The 24,201-nt window shown below is 42.9% G+C and overlaps 1 protein-coding gene across 9 annotated transcripts in view; it reads right to left on the bottom strand.

The window, feature by feature from the left end:
* The window catches only part of Ntrk2 (neurotrophic receptor tyrosine kinase 2), a 331,422-nt gene that overhangs the window by 283,484 nt on the left and 23,737 nt on the right, over positions 1-24,201 (bottom strand). For all 9 annotated transcript variants that reach the window (XM_076573467.1, XM_016000233.3, XM_016000229.3 and 6 more), the window contains 4 exons: positions 16,217-16,291; positions 16,031-16,102; positions 11,884-11,952; positions 8,083-8,237 (listed from right to left, as the gene is read on the bottom strand). In XM_076573467.1, the coding sequence (XP_076429582.1) occupies positions 8,083-8,237; positions 11,884-11,952; positions 16,031-16,102; positions 16,217-16,291 (371 nt within the window). The remainder of the gene's footprint in view (positions 1-8,082; positions 8,238-11,883; positions 11,953-16,030; positions 16,103-16,216; positions 16,292-24,201) is intronic.

Raw genomic sequence — 24,201 nt, 5'->3', positions numbered from 1 at the left:
GCTTTCGAGATTCCACACTGAGCATCAGAACAGCTTTCCCTTTTAATCTATGAATGCTGACAATGCAGAACCATTACCAACTGAGTTTCCTGGTTTCAAGCGAACAAAAGAAGGTGTGTCCTGCTATGCACTGAGCAGAGATGTGCTACTACGAACTATAGATGAAGCTGAAAGTAAACCATAGAAACAAATCAATGACATCAGTCAATCCAGGGAGCAAGGCCTCTCTTTCAGGCATGCATGGACCTTTCCCAACCTTCATCACCACATGTCCTTATTTTGTGGATGATGTTTTAAGGAGTACTTACACTAAGTTTGGGAAAAATTGAAAATGGAAATTGTTATTATGAATAACAAAGAAGCCAAAGGCAGGTGCGACTTCCGTCCAGGGGTGTGTTACATAGCATCCACAGCAGCAAGCACATCTGACCCTTCACAGTCACTCTTACAGCAATTGCCTGTTAGCAAACTCATCCGAGGGGCTGTTTTGATATAAGCCAGAGAAACACCGCCTTTCCTAACTCTACCATTTACCTAGAATAGATCATTGCTTTCTGAAGCATAGCCTCCTTCTAGATAATATTAAGCCATAATTGTAGTATTTAAAATTTGAAGTACAAATCCAGTTAGCCAGAAGAAATTATTGAAAAGCTTCTATTGAAAAAGACTGATGTGGTGTGCAGAAATTGAACAGAAAATATTTGAAATAACTTTATTTAAAACACTAAAAGAAGCTGGTATTGGTGGCTCACATCTGCCACTCTAGAACTCAGGAGGATAAGGCAGAGGGATTGCTGTAAAAAGCCAGCTTGAGCAGTGTAGAGAGGACCTTCCTTGATCCTGCCCCACCGCCTCAAAATCCATATCAACACAACCCATCCAAGTTAGGATCCATTTGTTGGATCCATTTCAGTTCTTCAGAAAGCTGGTCCACTGCACCACCTTATCCAGCTAACGTGGAAATTGCAGGATTGTATCTGCCACCTCACAACTGACCGTTTTTGCTGAAGCTTAAAGGGGTTGAGTCACAGCACAAATAAATGGATGGTCATCGTTGCAGGTGGGGACCCTCCGCAAATACTGTTGGGCACTTGACCGTTAATAGTAATGGTGCTCAACTCTTACCCCTGCCCCTGGCTTGACTAATCAGTACAAAGTCATAGGAAGAGAAGAAATAAGACCCTCTTCAATTCAATAAGGACAGGCATGTCAATGGAAATTTAGGGTGGCACTAAGATTGAGCCAAATACAAGGTTGAAAGTGTAACTGCCACACTAGACTGTGGTGGTATTGTGTTCTCCAAAATATTGTGTACTCTAATAAATTTATCTGGGGTCAGAGAACAGACAGCCACTAGATACAAAAGCTAGAAAATGGTGGCACTCACACCTTTAATCCTAGCATTCCAGAGATAGAAATCCCTCTGGATCTCTGTGAGTTCAAGGCCACATTGGAAATAGCCAAGCATGGTGACACGCCTTTAATCCCAGAAAGCCAGCCTTTAATCCCAGGGAGTGGTGGTAGAAAGCAAAAAGATATATAAGGCGTGAGGACCGGAAACTAGAAGATTGGGCTGGTTAAGCATTTGGCCTGGTTAAGCTTCAGGCTTTTGAGCAGTAATTCAGCTGAGACCCATTCCGGATGAGGACTCAGAGGCCTCCAGTCTGAGGAGACAAGACCAGCTGAGGATCCGGCGAGGTGAGATAGCTGTGGCTTATTCTGTCTCTCTGATCTACCAGTATGGACCCCAATAACTCGCCTCAGGTTTGATTTTATTAATAAGAACTTTTAAGATTCCTGCTACACTAGACACCCCCACCCTCCCAGTCCAGCCAAGAAAAGAAAAATGTCAACCCTCTCATAACAGGGCCCCTCTTCAACAGCACAAACATTTCATTCATAAGGTGATTTGGGACTGGTGAGATGGCTCAGATTCCTTCTGGCAGGAGACAATTGACTCCCATAAACTGTCCTCTGATGTCCAATCACATGCCATGCCATGTGTAACTTGCAGACCCAGAGGGGAGACCTGGGCTGACATATGGTAAGGCCCATAGACACACAGGAGCAGTGGAAACTGTGGTGGGGCCGAATCTGGCCTGGGGTTAGGTCTCTGGCTTGCAGGGAATGCTACAACTAAATTCTACAGTGAGCAAAGCTGGAGGCTCAGGGAGGAAGCCTGAGGCATCCACAGGGACAGGGAGCCCCACCGCTCCCAGGACGTACCTGACACTTGGGGGAAACAGTTGTTGGCCCTAAGTACCAATCCCACAGAGGAGAATGGCACCTAGACTCTGCTATGACTTAGTCCTCTCCTGGACATAGTAAATGCATCCACCAAAAGAAGGATAGTAAGTTGAATTTTAAAAGATAAAAAAGGAAGGAAAGAATGGAAGAAAGGAAGGGCAAATCAATAAACTAATTCTAGATGTGCAAGTCCTAGTATAGAAACACACACACACACACACACACACACACACACACACACACACACACACACACACAATCTGTTGAAAGAAATGCCAACCCTAGCACAGGAGGCACTGAGAATAGATAAGACCAGCAATTTATAGTTAAAACACTAGATATATAAAACAAAGAAAGCACATTGAAAGCAGTAAGAGAGAAATACCCGGTCAAATATAAAGGCAGACTCACCTGAACGGAACATCCTCAGCAGAAACCTTAAAAGGCAGGCAGGTTTTAAAGTTCTCTAAACCTTAAAACTTTAGCACAATATATTTCCAGTCTCTGAAAGCCAATGATTGCTAACCCAGATTCTCACACCCAGCAAAACAATCTCTCATAATTGAAGGAGAAAGAAAAACTTTCCATGATAAAAACAAGCTAAAGGAATTCATGACCTCTTAGTCAGCCCTAGAGAAGACAGGTTAAAGACTCCTCCGGGCTAAAGAGTAAGATAAATATTTCCAGCAAGCTATAGGAAAGAACAAACCACATGAACAGCAGTCACACAGGGGAGAGATACAAAACCCCAAGTACTATAAAAAAAAAAAAAAAGACAGGATTCAATACATATCTTTCAATAACTATAAATATCAATTGTGTCAATTACCCCAATCAAAGGACACAGTCCAGCAGACTCAACTGAAAAGTGACCTCTTTAGCTGTTGCCTCCAAGAGTGTACGTCTTCATCAAAGAAGGGGTCAACGTTAGGGTGAAAGGCTGGGAAAGGAATTCCAAGCAAATGGAACTAAGAAACAAGCAACTGTCACTGTCCTGATATGTGACAAATTAGATTCAAATCAAAACCAGTCATAAGATACAAAGGTCAGTTCATACTGACATGGGGAACAATTAACCCATGAAGATCATATTGCCATTCAAAACACAGAGTACAGTGAGCATAGTGCACCCAGCTTCATAAAAGTACTACTAGATGTGAAGGCAGACAGATCCCAACACAGTGAGGTTAGAGGACTTGATTACCCTGCTCTCAATAAAAGACTGGTCATCCTTTCACAGATACTTTTTAGGAAAACAGTATTACTGATATCAAAACCAGATAAAGACACAGCAACAAAAGGAAAATTATATGGTAATTTATCTGATGATCATAGTTGCAAAGATGATCAGGAGAAAACTTGCAAACCAAATACATGTACACACCAAAAAGACCATTCACCATGATCAAGTTGACTTCATTCCAATGGTACAAGGATGGCTCAACATTTACAAATCAGTAAATGTAATACATCACAGAAAGAGACTCAAGGACAGAAATCTCATGATCATCATAGACACAGAAATGGCTTTTGACAAAATCCAGCATGGCTTTATAACAAAAGCCCCAAAGAAACTAGGAATAGGAAAAACAAATCCCAGCACACTAAAGGCTATATGTAACAAACCAAATGGAGGGAAATCCGAACCATTCTCACTAGCATGGTAAAAGTGCTCATTATCTCCATTCTTACTTAATGTTGTACTTGAAGTACTAGCTGAAGCAATATGACAAGAAAAGGAAATAGAGAAGAAACTAATGAGAAAGGAAGAGCTGAAATATTCCTATTTTAAGAAGATGTAAGATACATGAGACACTGAAGACTTCATCAGAAAATTCTTAGAGCTTCTAAGTATTTCCAGCAAAGTGGTAGGATGAAAAAATGTTCAACCTCACTCACCATCAGATGAGTGAAAATTAAAAAATATCTACCTTGCCCCAGCAAGAATCATAGACATTAAGAAAACACATACTAAAAAATACTGTTGAAGGTATGAGCAAAAGGGAACCCTCAGGTACTAGAGGGTTCCAACCACTGTGGAAATAGCTGTGAAGATTCATCAGAAAATCAATAATTAGAACCACCATGTAACCAAACTCAACCACTCCAAGGTATTCACATAAGGACTCCAAGTCAGACACAGCTGCAGCTCAGCCATGTTCACTGCAGCTCTACTCACAGTAGTTATGTTACAGAACACACTAGGTGCCCATGGATAGGGAATGAATAAAGCAGCATGGCCTGCTTTCCAGACACACAGAAAAATGAAGTTACGTCATCCACATCAACTGACCAATAATCTGCTAGGTGAATCAAGCCAGTCTCAGAAAGACAAGTATCTCATGTCTTCTCTCACTTGCAGGTCCTGGATTTTGCAAAGATACATAAAATCACATATATGACATAAATATAGAAACACAATTGTTTAAGGAAACAAAGGGTGCGTGCTAGAGGACAGAAGGGATGAAAAGGACATGGGGGTACAGAGCGAATGCACTCAAAGCACATCATAAATTGATTGAAAATGTCCTTAGGTAGCCCAGTAGCATGTACAATAAATATGCACCAGTGAAAACTTTAAAATATATATTTAAACCTTTAAAAACTTCCACTGATCATCATTATCATCTCCCCAACTCTTTCCCCATGGTTTACTCATGTGTGTGTCTCAGTGTTATAAATGTATTTGGTGTCTCTTCTCTGCCATTTTAACTGGAACACACACCTATGATGGTATGGAAAGAAATAATTCTAGTTTAAGTAAAAACCCATAGGTTATTGCCTTTCCAGTGTATTGCTGAATTACCTATTAATTCACCTTTATAAACAATTTTCAAATTACATTATTTATCTCCTAGTGCTTTTGTTGTTGTTGTTGTTACAGATCTAGGAAATCATGCCATTTGTATCTTCTGATAATTGTGAGCATTTTCTTCTAATAAGTGGCAATACATGAAATCCAATACAATCGTCAGTCAATAGCTTGTAAACATTTTCTTTTAAACATAAAAAAATAAAAACAAAATTTAAGATGATAAAACACTAAGAAATGGCTGAAGAAATATGTTTTTTTTTTCCTTTTTAGTATGATAAACTCTAGACACTTGCAGAAAATGCATGTGGAAATATATGTAACAAGTGTTTTGGATTTATTATTTTGTCAAAAAAAAACCCAGAAGTATACTTTATAACTTTAAAACAATTAAAAAACAGAAACTAAAGATGAGAATAAATGAAAGAAAAGGGGAAATACTACAGAGAATTAAGGAAAGCATAGAAAGAGGTGCATTCACCAAGTCATAAAACAGTTCACTGTACACTGAAGACTACTTGATAATCAAGAAAAGACAAGCTCAAAGGCCAGGAGTCACTTTTAAGAGATAAACTAAGAAGTTTGCTGATGTCAGGCTACATAACTTGCTAGAGTGGTAAGGGTGTAGCAGACTTTAACGACACACATCTTATAAAATAGAAGTTCAGCTCTCTGTGCTGTCTTCTAGAAGAACATTTACAGGAGCACGAAGATGGATTGTGGGAACACTATGATAGAAATAATATGAGAATTGAGGCTGAAGAGGTGGCTTAGCAGTCAAGAGCACTGGCTGCTTTTCTTAGGACTGGGTTCAGTCCCCAACACCCAAGTGGAGGCTCACAACAATCTGTGATTTCAGTTCCAGGAGATCAGACACCCTCTTCTGGCCCATGTGGGCACTGCATGCCTGTGGTGCACATATATTCATGCACAAACATATATACAAATAAAAAGTTTTAATTAAAAATAAATAAAAATAAAAATATTTCTTTAAAATGGGAAATAAGCCAAATAGCCATCAGTGTGGAACACTTAGTGTGATTAAGATACATTTGACCACAAATGCTCTGCAATAGTTAGAATCTAATGAGTCTGTCACTACTTCCTTAAAATGATTATAAATTTTTAAAAATGTGTTTTTATAGAGTACAGGATATACTTTCTATGACAAAATATATTGATATTACCTCTGCAATTTCATATAAATAAAAATACATTGAAAAACACAAATGAATAAGGAAAGTACAAAATAAATTCTGCAGAAAATTGACAGACAACTAAGTATGCAAATTCGCTGACACAGCCCCAAATGTTGCTTTAACACACACTGATAACATCGAAATGGATTACAAAGGTGACCTTTTAGTCCTAGTGTATCAGTCAACCTCAGCTCCCTGGCAAGGGGGAGGGATGTGTGTGAAAATGTTACTCTCAAACACATAATTCATTAAGAATTGTGTAGAAAAACAAAAGAAATGAAAAATATCAAAAGTAGACTAAGAAAAAATAAGTATCTGTTTACTTTGAAATTTCTTCTATTCATATCTCAATGGTCAACCATGCCATTCAGTGAGCTCTGAATCTGTGTCAGGACCATGCGGCCATGTTTTAAGATTGATAAAAAAGAGCATTGGTGTCAGGCAAGGACAAAGCAGATGCCCGTCTGGAGGCAGCTCATGAGACAAGAGCCTGTGTCCCATGGTCTCTCTTCCATGTTTCCTGGATCAGAAAGCCAAAACAGCTATGTGGATTTGGGTGTATGCAGCCAAGTGGCCAGGTGACTCAACAGTGACTCTCTTGTCCCTCTAGACAGCATCTCTCAGTTCTCTCTTATCAGTTGGGAACAGACACACACTAAGAGATATTTGGTGTGCTGGGTATTTTTGTTTTGTTTTGTTTTGTTTTGTTTTTTTAAGGTTGCTTAGTAAGGAAGGTCGAGGGGAGCTGGGAAGAGAACAAAATGCAATTCCCTCACGATGAGAACAGAAGAGTCCACCTGCAACATGGAAATCTGTGTGATGGGTGAGTGATGTCTTCTAAGGCCCTTCAGAGTCATCAGCAAGCACTTATTGTTTTATTATTATTATTAAATCCTCACCAAGAGTAAACAGCAACAGTGCTGTTCTTAATAAAAGTGGGACTTCAAACAGGGCCTTCTGAAGGTAAACAGTTAACACACATGCCCATGGACACAAGTCAGGTGCTACATAATTTCCTGCTTTGTCACCAGCCACCAGGCAAGAGCAAAGAGAATTGTTTGTGAACTTGCCAACTGCTGGACTGATTAAAATTTTGATGAAGAAATAACACCCACACGAAGGTATAGAAATAAGTCACAGGATCATAAAATCCTAGCCATGACTCTGATTTTCCTCCTTGTGGGACATTAGCTCCCACTGAGAGCTGGGTTTTGTCCTAAGGTGTCCTTTTAAACTCTCCACATGGAAATGCTGGGGAAAATAGGAGGTGGCAGTGGAGAGCCTGAGACACAGGGACAAGCGGGTGGAAGCACAGTTGGCCACAGCACAAGAGACACCAGTGTGGGGCAGCAAGGCAAGCCTAAGGGACTGTGCAGGTTTGGACCAGGTTTGGACCAGGTTTGGACTGTCTGCTTCAGCTACTGGACTCTCTCAGCATCCTGAGGTCCTTCCCTCTGCATGACCTACTTGCCAATCAAGTGTGCATGTGACCCAGAATATTTTCTGGGAGAGTGGGTAGGTGGATGGATGGATGGATGGTGGATGGACTGACAGACAAATCAACAGGGGAATTAACAGTCTACTTTTTTCTCCATGTTTTTTAACATCAGCCATTCAGAAGTGATGTTCTACTTGGAAAGAATATTCACTGAAGGTGCTCGGGGTTGGCTTCTCCACACTGCACATAAATGTCTGATTCACCAGAGACATCCACAACACACTCTGTGAAGTCTGGTTGGTGGTTTTCCTCCAGACTCACTACCATACCAAGGCAATTAGAATAATTAATAGCAACTAGAACCCATTGATTTAAAAATAAATTACCACAATTGGGTATCTGCAGGTTTGCCAGGGGGGTATTCTTGCTGCTTTCATTGAGGCAGTACAAATCCTGAGTGTCTGGGCTGGATTTAGTCTCTTGGAGAGTCTTGATCCACATAATGTCACAGGAACATGTGAATGGATTGCCCGCCAGAATCCTACATGGAACAGAAATGCAACCTGATCAGATTCCCACTCAAGTTTCAGCTTCACTAGCATTTATGAACAACTACAGGAAGAAGGCTTCTTAGCCATCAACCTTTGAAAGTCATACCCACATTCATGGCATGACAGTACTTATTATTCACTTCATTATCTAATAACTACTTGCTGCTGTTATGTGCAAACAAAACTGTAGAGGCTAAAGACGGCAAAGAGATGCAAAACTTTGCAGAACGTGTAGGAAAACAGATCTGAACAAACACAGCTCTGACAGAGAGCATCTCATGATAGGGGAAGGTGCTATTCTTGTACTTAAATGAAGATGTCAGTGATAATATTTTAGAAGCATTAATACACCTATTTCTGACCAGGTTAGAGACTTAGGAGTCCTCACTTCAGTGGGGGAGCAGGACCATTGTGTCTCCATTTAAAATGAAATTAAAGATAGGGATCCAAGGCTGAGGTGCAAGACCCAGGAGGCTGTCTTTCTTGCCTTTCTGCATTATGCAACCAGAGTCCTTTTCATTCATGCAAGAAAGTTGAGGGCATAAGCTGGATGGAAGGAAGATAGAGAACACATATGCACATCCTCAACCCAGGGAGGCTTTCAGAGGGTGATGTGCTGGACTCCCCAGGCTGCGCTGTGCAGTCTGCTGCAGGAGGGTGTGCAGAAAGACCTCAGCCATGCTGTCTGGATGCTAGTACTACAGTGGGTGAAAGAGGAAGTGGTCAAGAGGAAAACAAAAACCACAGGGAAAAAATCTTTAATGCTATTTATAATGCTCAGTGGCCTATTTAAGATGAATTCCATTTATGATAATGAACCTTTAAATGAGGCCATTTTCAATCGTTACATAGACTCTGCCTGGCGCTAACCACAATACTTAAGATTTCCTGAGGACAGGACCTGGCTTTGCAGCATCGTTTACTCCTGTGGTTTTCTGATTGTGTTCTAAGAATCTCAGAGGTCCCAGGAGAGTTTTCTGTGAGTTTCTTTGGGGGCAAATGTGGTCATGGTAGACTGGTTTAATTTGTGTCTGCTTGCTCATCTCCAAGTATCCCGCCAATATCAAAATAGGATTTGATGATATGACACATGAAATAGGAGGTAGAAAAGACCCACCATTGGCTCAAACTCAAGTCACCCAAGCTATTTCCTAGAGTTCTGATACATAAATAACTAAAGTCTTTCTAAAATCAGCCTGTAATCAAATAAGCTGAGTGGGGAAAAATGGAAAGGATGCTTCAGTTATGAACCCAGGATGCACACATGGCCGCACAGCACTGGCGGAGAGCTGGCTCCCTTCTCTCTTCACATGATGGCTGCACTGGTTTGCTGAGGCACCCACCTCTCCCACTGAAGATGGAATCCTAGGCAACTTTCTCTCCTTCACTCTGGCAGGTAACACCCCCCCTCCCATGGTTAGCACCTGTGGAATGAGCTGTGAGCATGCTGCCAGCAGGATTTTGAAACATGAACTGAAAAGAAGAACTCTAATTTTTAATTCATCCAGGAGATTTTATGCGGTGGCACCCAGCACCTTTACATGGAGCACCTTGCTCTGTGCCACATGTCTGCCTTTGAGGTGTCAAATCTCTTCCTGTGATAGAAATGCCAAAAGAAATAAAAAGGCACACGACACATGTTCCCACTCACATGTGGAGCCAATTAACCTGGTCTCATAGGTGTAAGGTGTAGGTAGTAGTTACTAGAAGCTGGGAAGAGTAGTGGGAAGGGTGATGGGGACCGTCACAGCACTCTACAGTATAGGAGGCTTACTATGTTAAACAGTAATTTATACTGCAAAAGATGTGGAAGAAAGTATTTTGAGTATTGAATATTTGAAATTTTATATATAATATATATATAATCAGTATATAAGACATGTATATATCCTTATATACTACATGCAAATGTCAAATATACTGTACCCCAAAGAAATATATAACTAGTATCAACTTAAAATAACTTAAGGAAATAAACACTAGTGCTTCAACTCCCTGAAGTTCAGTTTATTCCAAATAACTGCCAGTTGTCAAGACTTTCATCACGTAGCCCCTTCCTGCTTGTACAGCTGTGACCTCTCCACTGGGGGAAACCTCCTGTCTGCATGGCACGCTTGAGCATAGCGAAGGACTCTCTTTATAGGAAGATGCTGTGTGTGTGTGTCATCTCGAGCACCTAATCCAATGGGCACTCCTTCCTCTGGCGTTAATCTGACGACCATGCCATCACCGCCTAGTCTCTTCTCCAGTCTGCTAGACCAAAGTCCTAATCTCCCTCCACTGTCCCTGCTCCACCCCCACTCCCCCAAACCCCACCCCACCCCACCCCACCCCCGCCAACATACACTATACCTCAGAAATCAGACCTGCCTTCCAGCTCTGCTGGGCATAGCTATTTCTGGCAATATGGTTTCCTATTGGTTGAAGGAAAAAATTGGTGCAACCCCCATGTGAGTTGTTCCCAGACTGTCTCTGTGGAAGCGGTAGGGGGCTCCCTGCTTGGGGCAGCCAGCACTCAGATGTGCACTGGCCAGCCTTGATATACCTGGCTCACATGCTCATGGGCAACCTCACATTTCAGCCTCGGAGGCTAGAGCTCCATTATGGCTCCTTCTCTAAGGGACTTCATCCTGCTGCTCAGAGTCCAAGCCACCTCCTAGCCGCATCAGTGTCTGGAGTAACGGCAAGGAGGGGACAGGAACCACCCCAGATGGGAACAGGGCCCAGGCCCAGGCCCAGCTCTCTGGTGTCTGGGAGCAGACTGGGCAGTGGCCCTAGAACCCACTTCCTCTGCTCGGAGCTGTGAAGCTTCATGAAGAACCCTCAAGTCACCCTTCGGCTTTTGATGTGTGATGACTCCTGCCCCACCCCACATTCCTGACTTTCCCAGAAAAGAAAATAAATACTGAGAACAGATGTTTTCAAGTGGTTTATGCTAATGTTTCTTCCTAACCTCCAAGGCCTGTCCTTCCAGCCCCATGCCTGCCTTGGGGATCCCTCAAGCACCTCCTCACAGCAATGGCGGCCGCTCATATTTGCCTTGTGGTGATTACACCAAGAACTGAGCACCATCAGAGATATTAGCTGTTAGCAACACATCTCAATGTTTCTCCTGTCATTTCGCAGAAGAGGAAACTGGGACATAAGGATAAATATTGAGCATAGTGGTGGACCGAAAAGAAAAATTCAAGAGATGGTAGAGGTGGGGAATAACCTCTCCTCCACGGTTGGCTGCTCCCAGGCCTATGCTGGACTGAGGCTGACAGACGAGGCTGGAAGGATTTTATCCACTGTAATTTCCTCTTTGATGAACTTGCTTTATTTGGGCGCTTGGATAAAACAGGAGCCAGATGAGATGAAATATAAAGCCACTTTAACACAAAACTCCCTGATGTTTTTTTCTCTTTTCCCTCTATTAGAAAATGAATTATTCTTGTGAAAACAACATCAACTGAGCATAATGACATATCATTGAGATTGGGATTTTAATCACCCAGTTGGGACAAGACTAAAGAAATCATTTTTCAAGAACTTTGATGCAACATAAACTTGCAATGGTACTCATTTAAAAAAAATACTTAATTATCCTTTCTTTTGAAAATTTCCTCCCAAATGCCAAACAAAATCATTACTTACAGCTCAGACAAGTCAAGGTGGCGGAAATGCTTCCTAGACAAACTCGTCAGCTTGTTTCGTGTGAAATTACTGAAAGAAATCAGATACATTAAGTGTGAATTTAAAAGGTCGTGGTTTTAAAACGATGTGTTCAAATAAAGATTTTGTTTTCAGGATGTAATTTTCTTGGATTGGGGTACACATGTTACTTAGACTCAGTCATGTCTTTTACCTGGAAAGATAACTTCTGGGATTCCCTGCCTCTTATGGGTTCCACGAGCTATGAAAGAAGAGTCTGTGCTTCATAGAGTCAATTTTTAATATCTTTGTTTCATCCAAAAGCTTACATTTCACGTGTTGATTGGAAGCCCAGCTCTATGCCTAGTGGAGATCCTGACATTTTGAACATTTAATTGGGGAACATATAATAAATTATAACATCATAAGCTCATGAGAACAAGAAAGCTTTACCACTAAAAAGCCTCTTAAACGTTTTGAGTTACGTGACAAACAAAACTTGGAATAGATATAGACATTAAACTGTCCTTTCAGGAAAGAACACACCTGCTGACTGAAACTGTCCTGATGAGACCAGCTACATAGGGCTTTAAGAGTGAGTAACTCCATGAAGAAAACAGGATGAAAACTGGGGAGCAGGGTGTCAGGCTTTATCTTGAATTCTCAGAAACACGGCATCTTCAGAGTTACATAAACCAATGGAAAGATGCGCTATCCATGGTGAAAACAACAACAAAAACCCTAATGAATTTCCCGGTCAGGTGGAGCACATTCCAAGTGCTCTGTGCCATGATCACTGGGATGGGAAACTTCCAGCCATTATCCAGGTAGCCGAGTTTGTTTGCTGTTAAAATTTTACTTAAAGTTAAGGAGCTATAATGTCTAACAGTGACAGTAATCCTGGCCCTGACCTGTACCTGTGGCCAGGATGCTGTATTAGTCCAGTGTTCTAGTCTGTGTGAACAGTCACCTTCAGAGCCAGAGCGGGACCGAAGCCCAGGAGCTAAATCATGAGCTAGTACCAGTCATCTGGTGAATGGGGAAAAAACGTGGCTTCTCATAACTCAAGAATGGATATGTCCATCCAGTGGACCTCCTTCCCATAGACTTCTACCCACCTGAGCCCTGACTGACAGCCAGATGCTCTCCTGCCTTCTAAGCTTGTATCTTTTCCATTCACACTAGTGCAGCGGCCTTACCCCCAGGCAATGGTATCCCACACGAAAGAATAACCCACCAGGAAGTTGTGAGACATGCCCATATAAGTCTTTTCCTCTAGAACATGAACTAAGAAGGGCTCCAGTGGAGCACATCACATCAAAAAGTCTATGCCTGTCTTTAAGGCCCACATGTGCTCATCACAAATCCCATTCCTTCAGGAAAAAGAAAGAAAAAAATATGTTCTTCTCTCCCAAGATAAATAAAAACAGAGAGGAGGGAAGAAGGGAAGGGGAAGTAGAAATGGAGGTGGGGAGGAAAGGAAGAGAAAAAGAGGCAGAGACCAGGAGAGAGGGGAAGCAAGGGGAGGGACAGAGAAGAGTCCCTGTCAGCTCCATGCTGCCCTATGGAGCAGCTGCCCCGAGCCAGCTCCCTGCAGCCGGCCCTCCCTGGAAGCCACTGCTCTGTTGGGTTGCCAACAGCACAGAGCAGCGCGGGGTGACCAGCCAGAGAACAAGATGAGTTTTATGAAGCACACTTAGGAATGGAACCAAAAGCCAAAAAGGAGGAAGAAGGAAGAAAGAATCAACAATCCTCTTACTGTTTGATTGTAAAACTTTGTTAAGAGCATAATTAGCACCTCGGCAAAGCCCCTGGAAAACACACAGGCTGGCTTTTCTCACAGTCCCTGGGGTTTTAGGGTCTGGGCAGCAATTAAAGGCACCTAGACATACATTCAAAGACGCTCTGGATGGCCACTGTGTGAGGGTAACATGGACCAGGCAAGCTGAGGAAGGTGAGCCAGGGTTCCCCTCCGAAGCTCCCTAAAGGCCCAAGTGCAATAGTTCCATCTTTCCCACATTTCTGTATAGGTAGGGGAGCTCAGAGGGGCCGTCAGGCCAGAGGGGGCTGGAGAGCTTTTAGCACACATTGCTTCCACGTGCACCTCACTGTGTTGATAACTGAGGTTAGTGCAATTTGCGTTTGGGAAATCCAGGGAAAACAAGCTGGTCCCCAGGATCCTCAGTCCCAAGCAGAGGCTGGGACAGAAGGCAGATGCTAGAACTGACTCTCCTCTCCACCCCTACAAGGCAGGCTACCTGATTCAGCTTCATTCTGTGTCGAGGAATAGCTCCTTTCTCCGTGTGGAAGCATGAAGCTCGCTGGCTTCTCACTACTCTTTGTGAATGCTTGAATGCTTGCCTAATTTCATTGTGTCATGCTGCTTGACAATAACTACACAAATCAATAGAGTTTTTGAAGATTGATCAATTATTGGCTCCTGCTTGTTGTCTGGTAAGAAAGCTGTATAGAATATCTATCCCTCTTTAGTGTTTTATCTTAAATAAGACCACATTAAGAGGCAGGACCAGGTACATGACTTTATGGATGTGCAAGCTAGAATACCATTAGAATTATCCTATCACACAGCAACACAAAAAACACACAAGGACTATCAGTAGAATTTCAATTAGCCATGGCCCACTGTTCATATTATAACGGGAGCATCAATCCCCTGAGGAATCAGCACACAATGCAACTGCTGAGCGATTTGGGTCTAAGGTCATCTGTAATGAAAATTCAAAAACTTAACTATTAAGGTCATTAATTACTTCTGAGAGATTGCAGCGGGACATTTTCCCATTCTTATCCTGCTCTCAGGTCTGTGCCACCAAGGGCCACGAACACATCAGGTTTGCCCCAGCAAACCAATCCAGACAGGCTGTCAAGAAGCGTTTCAAGAAAATGTGTTTTTAAAATGTGCCCAGAGTTTTATTCTGTTTTTGCAGAATGTTTTCTATCTTAGTAAGTGACTTCATTATTCCTGTCACATATAAAATATGAACTCATGATAATGACTTTATGAAATTAAGGCCTTCAGTAATATCAACACATCTCCATAGGGCATCCAGGCAGTCCCTCTAAGACAATGAATTCTTTAATAACCAGCATAGAAATCAGGCCAGGAACTGTTTTCCCCAGGGAGGGAAAAGGGACAGATGTTATAGGATGATAGTGATGGCAGAAATTTTATCTCCTTTATTCCTGTTTTAAGAACACGGTGAAGAGTTAGCCACCTGGTAAGTCCCACATCTCCCTCCAACTGGGAATACAGACATCATTCTACACAACTGAAATGTCTAGGTGAGAGAGACCTGGCAGGTAAACCGCAAACTGTGAAATGCTGAAGTTATTGCAAAGAGAATTTGGTCAGCAAGAACTCAGATGACAAGCCTCCAGCAGAAGATCTACTCCATGTGGAACTCAGTGTGAGGGAATCTGAGTTTGGGGAGGGACCATGGGCGTGTTGGTCTTTTGGGTGATGTTTAGTAGAATATCTCAGGAAGCCCATAATTTATTGACTTAACTGGTATCATTAAAGGGACTTAACAGAAAATCATATAATAACTCTTATTTCCTGCATTTCCAATTGACCTGAGTCAACAAAATGCCGATATGACGTGGAGGAAAGCAGTTCCTACTATTAAGAGTCATCTGAACCTTATCATATCCAGTGATTGATTTTTTTCCTCTATTTTTATCAATCCATGGCACATGCTATTGAGAAAATGAAGGCTCAAATGGTCCTATTATAAGAGAAAAAGCATTAGTAATTTTTATTTCCTTAAGCCGTCCAAGGCCAAGTCAGCGTCTTGATTACTTAGCTTGATGTCTTGCAGGGAGTGTGTCTTATTCCAAGGAAAAGAATCAAGACCTCTGTACAAGGACATCGTTTTCACATCAGAGTCCTTGCCATTGGCCCAGTGCTCTGTCCAAGATGGAAATGGCCCAGAAATTCACAAAAGGGAATGAACAGGCTGTTCTAAGCACCCCAAAGCCATTCTGAAATCAATCAGAACCAAAGCTAATGCTCCTAAGCTGTTATCATAGCTACACTAACTACCAAAGGGAAGGTTAGTGCTGGCAAAGGAAGAAAATAAACAAGAGTGAGAAAATACTGAATAATTCGGGCAGATCACTCTCTACTCACACGTGCTGCAGGTTGCTGTTCTTCAGAAATGCTTTGTAAGCCACAAATTTCAATCCGGAATCCACAATTGTCCTACAGAAAACATATAATGGTACTTACGTTAGAACTAACCAGCAAGTCACCTACCCGACCACAGCAGAACACAGGAAGTCTCTGAGGTAACATACGTAAATGATGAGTACTCACAGGTTTTTCAGCCCCACATAAGCTTCAACGTCATCTTCATTGATGATTTCTAACCTTTTCTGATTTGCAATGAAACTGTAACAAAGCAGAAAGGAAATGTGGGTGACTCCGAATGCAGGCGATAGCATGGAATGAGTGGTTTCTGCACCCCATAAGCCTCTCGAACACAGCAATCCAAATCTGAGCAAATTACACGGAATTAGAAAAAGCCCAGGTTTAAGGGGGTAAAGTGCTCCTGGATGATTTTCCAGCCCCCCAGAGAGGAGACGAGTAAGAGAGACCAAAAATTCATGTGTCTGTTTTCTGGGGGGCAGTTTAAATATCCCGTGGGAGTGGTCTTGAGCATCTCTGGGGGAGGAGCCGTGTTTGGCAGGCTTTCTGAAATGAGGCAGGGTTTGGGGAGAAAGAGATGGGGGAGGGGGATTGAGGTGAGGCTTCCACCAGAACATTCCAGACTCTTTGGGTATATGGATGCCAGGGGGGCAGAAGGGGAGGGTCTGAGGTAGAGTTTCCACCAAAACAGTGATGGGTAACTTCCTTGCAAGATGTCCAAGGAGTCCCTTCTGCACCACAGAAGGGACTTCTTTTGTTGTCATTGGCTCTTTGAGAATTTAGTACAATTTGTTTCATATTGCCCCCATTCCTCCATCTACCCCTAGATCCACCCCCAGCCCTTTCTTTCCAGTGAAGGCAACCTTCTAAAGGTACCACCACTATACACCGGTGAAAATGTGTCCTGGAGTGTAAGAAAGGTCACACGTTTCTGCACATCCCAGGAGACGCAGTCACTTCCTCCTTTTATCTTCTGAAACATGAAGTGCATTTCTGCTCCTTCTCCCTCCTGTTCTTTTCTTGGCCAACATTCCCTCCTTCTGCATTTGTCAGCAACAATTCCAATATTTCCTCTGAAGAACCACATTCCACAAGCCCCAGGTGGCCCTAGTAAAGTCTCTGTAGGAAACTGTCTTTCCTCCCCAGTCTCCAAGCATTCTAAATATAGGAGTTAACTAAGGACTCTGGCTAGTGACAAAGAATAATGGTCCCTTGGCCATGATGATTGGCTGAGAGATGTGCATGTGACTTCAGTGAGACCAGTAAAACTCTTCCTTAAGATTTAACACTATGAATCCAGGGAGAGAGGTATTGAGCTTTTCCCATTCTCTAGAACCATAGCTGAAGAACAACACAAACCTTGGGCTTCCAACAGGTAAAGTTTTTACCACAAGAAAGAGGCCATCCAAGAATGAAGTCAACAAGAAGAGAGCTAATTAGACATAAAAAGGGACAGTGTCCTCAAAATACTAACTACTTGGGTCTTTGACTCTAGCCATTTCTGAAGCTAGCTATTACTAACTGGTTTGATCTGAATTCATCATGTGCAATCAATAAAGTCACCAACAGTACAAAGATAGAGCTGTTAGAACTACCGTTGCGGAGGGTTTGTGCTCTGCTCTGAATGGCAGCTGTTTAAGAACCCATCTCTATATTCTTAGGTCCGCTCTCTTTGAAAACAGGATTGTTTCTATTATTCTTAATATGCACCACAGTTCCTAGGGTAGCCCCTTAAACAAAATAGGTATTACACAGAGGACGGACCGATGATGGATGGATAGACAGATGATGGATAGATAGATAGATAAATAGATAGATAGATAGATAATTGATAGATAGATAGATAGATAGATAGATAGATAGATAGATAGATAGATAGATGATGGACAGATAATAGATGAATGGATGAGAGGTGAATGATGGATAGTTAATGAATAGGTGGATGGATGATGGGTAGATGGATAGATGGATGGGTTTAGCTGAAGTAAGTTTGCCCTCACACAGATGTACAGATAGACCACACACAGGTATACACACCCCCGCGCGCACGCACACGCACACACACACACATCTATAAGAATAAGAAAGGGGAAAACAGAATTAGGGCACATTAAAATTAAAATTGAATGGCTGAGTATATAAACTACACCAATACCAAAATCATTTTAAAAGGAGCCACACTAACACTACATCAAAAACCCAGCCTCCAAAACAGAAAGTCAACCACTTCTCAAATTCTCAGATTCCTAAGCCAAGACCAGCCCTTCACAGGACACAAGACAAGATGGAAGTGAAGTCCCTAATGGTAATCCCTTCCTCCTCTGATCCGCCACAGAAAAAGGAAATATTTTAAGACTTGAGCTGAATGCTCAATTTTTGACATCAAGTTTTTATGAAATGTTTCAAAATCATCACATTTTGGAGACATTTTTCCAAGAATTTCATTGCACTAACATTTTCAGTAAGACCACAGTGACCTCATTCTTCTCAGTGTGCTACACTAAGACCTGGATTCCAGAGTGCTAAGTATTTTTAGCAGTTTCTTTATGCCACAGCAGCAGGAAAAAAAGATTCGGTGGGGGAAGCTTCTTTGGATTTGGCATTGGGGCATCGGACAAGCCCACCTTCCAGTGTACCTGAGTTAGCACAGAGCCCATCATCCTTCTGAAACCCTCTATATTTTGCTTTTCATTCTCTAAGGATCATCACTGCATTCTCCCTGACACGCTGGGTGGGAGGGAGATCTAAGCAACATCCATGGCAAAAACATTTATCTTTACTTCAATCTTTCTTTTAGTTGTTTGTGTCATTGTGAAATACTTATTTCATTTAAGCCTGATACTTAGATTATACATGACCTCGTTGTCCTCAATAAAACACGATGAGCGCAAAGACAAGATGCCAATGAGGTGAAGAATTAAGGTTAAAAAAGCATTGACTTGGCTGGGCGTGCTGGCGCACACCTTCAATCCCAGTACTTGAGAAGTAGAGGCAGGTAGATCTCTGTAAGTTTGAGACCAGTCTGGTCTGCATAATGAGTTCCAGCACAGTTAGAGCTACATAGTGAAACCCTGTCTCAAACAAAACAAAACAAACAAAATGAAACAAAGCAAAACAAAAAACATGGTCTTGTTAGAAAAATCAAACTTTTATTTTTAAGTTTTTTGATTGCAAATTCTCAAGAAAACAAGAAGACCAGTTCTGTCAATGATAAATGTACACTATTCACCAAAAAGTAAGCAGCAGCACACACAGCGAAGTATGATTATTCTTGAATCTAATAACAGATCAATTTTTCTGAAAACCACTCAAAAGGCTATACGACATTATAAAAATGGCCATAGAGTGTGAAGAAAGGAATGCTGGGTACATGGCTGTGGTCAAAGGGACTGTGTCCTGGGTGGGCAAAGCTCCCCCAGCAGCCGATGCTAAAGTTGCTCCTGGTTCTTATCTAAGTAGAGAAGTCCACAACCCAGCTGCTAGCTATAAGTACTAATGTTGTTTACCCCTAAGAAATTCTGCTTAGGCCTCAGGAGATGGCTCCGCAGATAAGAGCACTGGCTGTTCTTGCAGAGGACCCAGGCTCAGTTCCCAGCACCTACATCGGGGCCTACAACTGACTGTAACTCCAGTTCTGGAGCAACTAGTGCCCTCTTCTGGCCTCCATGAGCATTGGGCATGCACATGGTTCACAGAAATACATGCAGAAATACACACAGAAATACATGCAGTCAAAACACTCATACATATGAAATACAAATAAATAAGTCTGGAAAAGAGAAAAAGAAAAAGAATTCAGCTTAGTCACCCCCAAGTGAGAAATCATAAGTGAGGCTAACAGTCAGTCCACAGAGGAAAACCAGAGTGGCCAGGAGCCCCACGGGAAGCTGCTCACCCTCTAGGATTCTGAAACACAAACAAAAACAACACTGTCCTATCTCTTAGTCCCCACCAGACCGACAGATCTGGCCCTGACTCGTTGCTAATGACATGGGGAATTCCCTCACACTGTGGGGAAGGGTGTGACCTGGAGTAACCACTCCGAAGGGCACAGTGCCCACGTTCCGCAAAATTATAAACTGGTACCATTTGACGTCCAGTGATTCTACTTGTAGGTACCACCCAAGAGAAATTCTACACATAAGCACAAGAGAGCAGATGCAGGAATGCTCATGTGGGCGTGTTGTTGCTTTTCTGAGATTCCAGCATTCAGGAGGGGAGGTGGGAGAGTTTCCAGTTCAAAACTACCCTGAGTTATATAGGGAGACTTTATCCAAAGAAGAGGAGGAGTTTTAAGACAATCAAGAGGATATCACGATAGAGTCAGAAGTCAGAACATATGCACCCATATAGATGTCAGGAACTATATATATATATATATATATATATATATATATATATATATATATATATATATATATGCAGAAAGAGCTCTCCAGGCAAAGTTTGAGTTTGAGAAGCATCAAATTATAATATATACTGATATACACATATGAGACAATTTACCTAGGAGCCTAACGGAAGCACTAGGTTTGCAGTGTGTGTGATGGTGGTGAGGAAGGTGAGCTGGGGCAGGGAGAAAGGCCTTAAGAGAAGGAAACTAACTGTTAAATGGTTTATCTGGCTAAACTGAAATCCTATTTCTTTTTATAAAGAGAAAAGATTTGTGAGAGAAGAGACAAAAGACACAGCATGGCTTCTTAATCCCAGCGAGTAGAGGAAGTTATCTTGTGATGGTCTTGTGAATGGTTTTCACATTTTGAGGAGGAAAGGAAAGGAGAGGGGGCTGGAGGGGAGGAGGAAGGAGGGAAGGAAGGAACCCAAACAAGAAGAGAAGGAAGGAATGAAAAGAAAAGGGTAGAAAGGAGAACTAGAGACCACCCCAGAGTAAAACGACCACAGAAAGGTCCGTTGTCTCCAGGCCTCAGAAGACAGACACAGCTGAGTTCAGGTTTCTAGGTCTGCAGCTGGTCCCTTGTCAGCTGGGGCCCCAGCACTTCTAGGCAGGAACTGAAGAGAAATGCCTTGCACTGCCTACTGGTGACTTACACCTAGCTACAAAGGGTTCTGGAGTTCAATCCTCGACAGCCCCCCAGCAAGTCTCCCAGAGACCTTTCCCTATGGTGGCTGGGAAAAGCTGCAGAGCCCTGAGGGTTCTGCTTAAGAGAGGTCTCGGACTTGGAGAAGGCCTTCATTCCCAAGGAAGCATGGAAAAGACCAGGAATTTGGCAGAGGACTGTGAGAGCTTTTGCCATGACAACCCCCAGCTTCTCTGCCCCCAGCCTAGGATTCTAGAAAACTCTGGACTCAGTGGCTTTCTGGCCCAGGGTCTTCCTCCAGCCCTGCCTCACGGGACTTCACAGGAGGTCGGAGGTCGGCAGAACAAGTTCTTCCCAGCAGTCTAGGTTTCCTCCCACTGCCCTGCAGAGGGTGACTTTGTCCACTCAGGCAGGCCAACAGCCACTTTCTGATCACTATGACAGAGTGGACAATCAAGCAGTTAAAATTCCACACTCCCTAGGAACCCTCTTAGCTCCTTGAGCCTCAGGACTTTTACCCCTACCCCATAAGAGCAACCCTTCAGAAGTCACTACCGGCCTCCACCCTCGCATGGTGTCCACAATAAGCCTTCCTCCTTCCTCAAGCCCAGGTACCATTTGGGGACCTTATCTGTGAGCCTTGTTCTTAACTCTTTTTCACACCCCGGCTACACTCCAACTATGTTCTACTACCCTAAAAATCAGATCCCATATGCTCGGGCTATCAGAAAATTCACCAAACCCTGTTCAGAGATGCTACAGGCCCGAGACCCTCCTCAAGCAGCAGGTGGGCAGCACCCAAACTGCCCTGTCCAGTCAGAGCTCTGTGAGTCCACCCCACGGCGAGGACTCCCAGAGCTCTACAGTGTGTACTTAAGACTTAGAGAGAAAAGAATGCTTCTTGAACCAACAGTTCCATATTTCTACTGCCCCATCTGACACCCCACAACTGAACTCTAAACTCCCCAAGTGTAGGGTGTCCTGTTTGTCACAGATATGGCCATTCCCCGGCACAGAGTAAACAGCCATGAAATGTGTGCTCTCAAATGTAGACAGACAGACAGCCTCCATCTGGAGAAGCTAGACGCATGCATGCCAGTGCACAGTAAGACTAACGAAGATCGACAGACGACAACCTGAGTCATGGAGAAATCAAGGGAACAAAGCAAGCAGAGGCGGGGTGGCGATTTCAAGAGAAAACCTTATTCAGTGTGAAGATGAACCTGGGGCTCAGCGGCTGACAACACCTGCCCTGCAGAGGACCTGGCTCAGCTTCCCACACCTGCACAGTTGCGGCCATCTGTACCTCCAGGCCCAGGGCATCTGAGGCCCTCTTCTGGTCTCCGTAGGCACCTGCTCCACGCGTGGTACAGTTATATACATGCAAGCAAAATACTCATGCACATAAAATAAGTAAATTTAAATTTTAAATTTGTAAAGTGAAATTATACGACTAACATACAACTTATTCAAACCAACTATGTATATATTTTTAATGATAATAGATGAATATTTATTGGCCACCAAATATACAGTCTCAGGGATCTGATATTCGAAATGAGCTCTAGCCACCCTGCTTGAGAGAGGGCCATGGATGCTCTCAGGTAGATAAGATGCACTACCACAGTGTTTGATAAGCCACAAAGAGAAGGTTCCTGGCAGAGATGCACGCACCTGCTGTGGGCAGAGACAAGGAACTACAGAACAGCCTGGAAATGCACATATGTCCATACATACATACATAGGAGTGACTGACAGCCCGGCTGGAGAAAGCGCATTGCTAGCAAGCCTTGAAGGCTGACAGACAGCTCAAGTATCCGTGCAGCCGACGGTGTCACCTTGTGCTGTCGCTGGTGCTCTCCAGTCTCAACTTGACATTGTAGGCCTTTATTAAGACGTTTTCCTGAGGGTAAAGAATTTCCTCTCTGCAGCCTTAACAAAAAGCTGGGTTTTTGAGAAATGAAGGAAGTAATATTCAGAAAACTTCATAGGGATGGCTTTGAATTGAAGGCTTCCTGGAAAGGATCTGCCTCACATTTTAATTTCACATTTGCTTCTCAGTCAAATCATCCCACTAGGAAATCTCCGCAAGCACGATGACTGGCCCTCCACAGCTTTTCTTTTACAAATACAAGCTTAAACTAGTACAACCCAGAAGTATGAATTCCTGACGCCCAGCCACCTGCCGCCTCACTCCAAATAGGTAGAGGATAGATGGATGACGGGCTGAAGGTAGGTTCTGTTCAGAGCTATGAGTGCGGTGTCTCTCCTCCCCCATACCCAGAGCCATGGGCTGAGACACCTCAGTCTGACAGAATTCTCTCTGCCACAAGTGTCTTCCATAGGGCATAGAACCATTTCTCAACTCCCATGCTTTGTTGTCTTTGTAATAAAACAGCTCAATGGCAGAGTTGGGAGACAGGGTTTCAATAGACATGGGAGGAGGTAAGAGAGAGCAATAAGGGGGATAAAAGGATCACAATACGTTGTGTAATTATACAAACTTGTCAAAATTTATTATTTTTACTTAATAAAATCTCAATGAATTAAAAAGAATGCCCCTACATCCTGGGTCCAATGCTAGACAACTTCATTTTCTCAGTGAGGAAGCTGAGGATAAAGCTTTCAAAGTTAGCTCAGAAGCAAGTGTGAAGGTTAATGTCACGGGTCAGTACAAGATGCAGGATTGGGTTCTCTTACTATGGTTTCCCCTTTGAAAGAATGCCACACAGCTATGGCAACATGGATGCAAAAGTATCAAATAAGCTTGCTCAAAAAATCTTAATTCTGGGCGTGGTGGCGCATGTCTTTAATCCCAGCACTCTGGAGACAGAGGCAGGCAGATCTCTGAGTTCGAGGCCAGCCTGATCTACAGAGTGAGATCCAGGACAGCCAGGGATCCACAGAGAAACCTTGTCTCAAACAAACAACCATAACAGCAACAACAAAAATTCTTAACTCAGCTGGCCAACTAATTCAAACTGTCTAATGTCAGCACTTCAGCCTCCCCAGAAGTGGGCCCCGAGCAGTCTTTAAGGAGCTGCCAGAGATTGTCTCGTGAGATAAAATACCACCAGGGGATTTTTTATTGTTTCCATTTCTTAAGAGAAGGAA

The sequence above is a fragment of the Peromyscus maniculatus genome, chromosome 5 (assembly GCF_049852395.1).
Source record: "Peromyscus maniculatus bairdii isolate BWxNUB_F1_BW_parent chromosome 5, HU_Pman_BW_mat_3.1, whole genome shotgun sequence".
Classification (NCBI taxonomy): Eukaryota; Metazoa; Chordata; class Mammalia; order Rodentia; family Cricetidae; genus Peromyscus; species Peromyscus maniculatus.
This window is presented reverse-complemented; position numbering and strand designations above follow the sequence as displayed.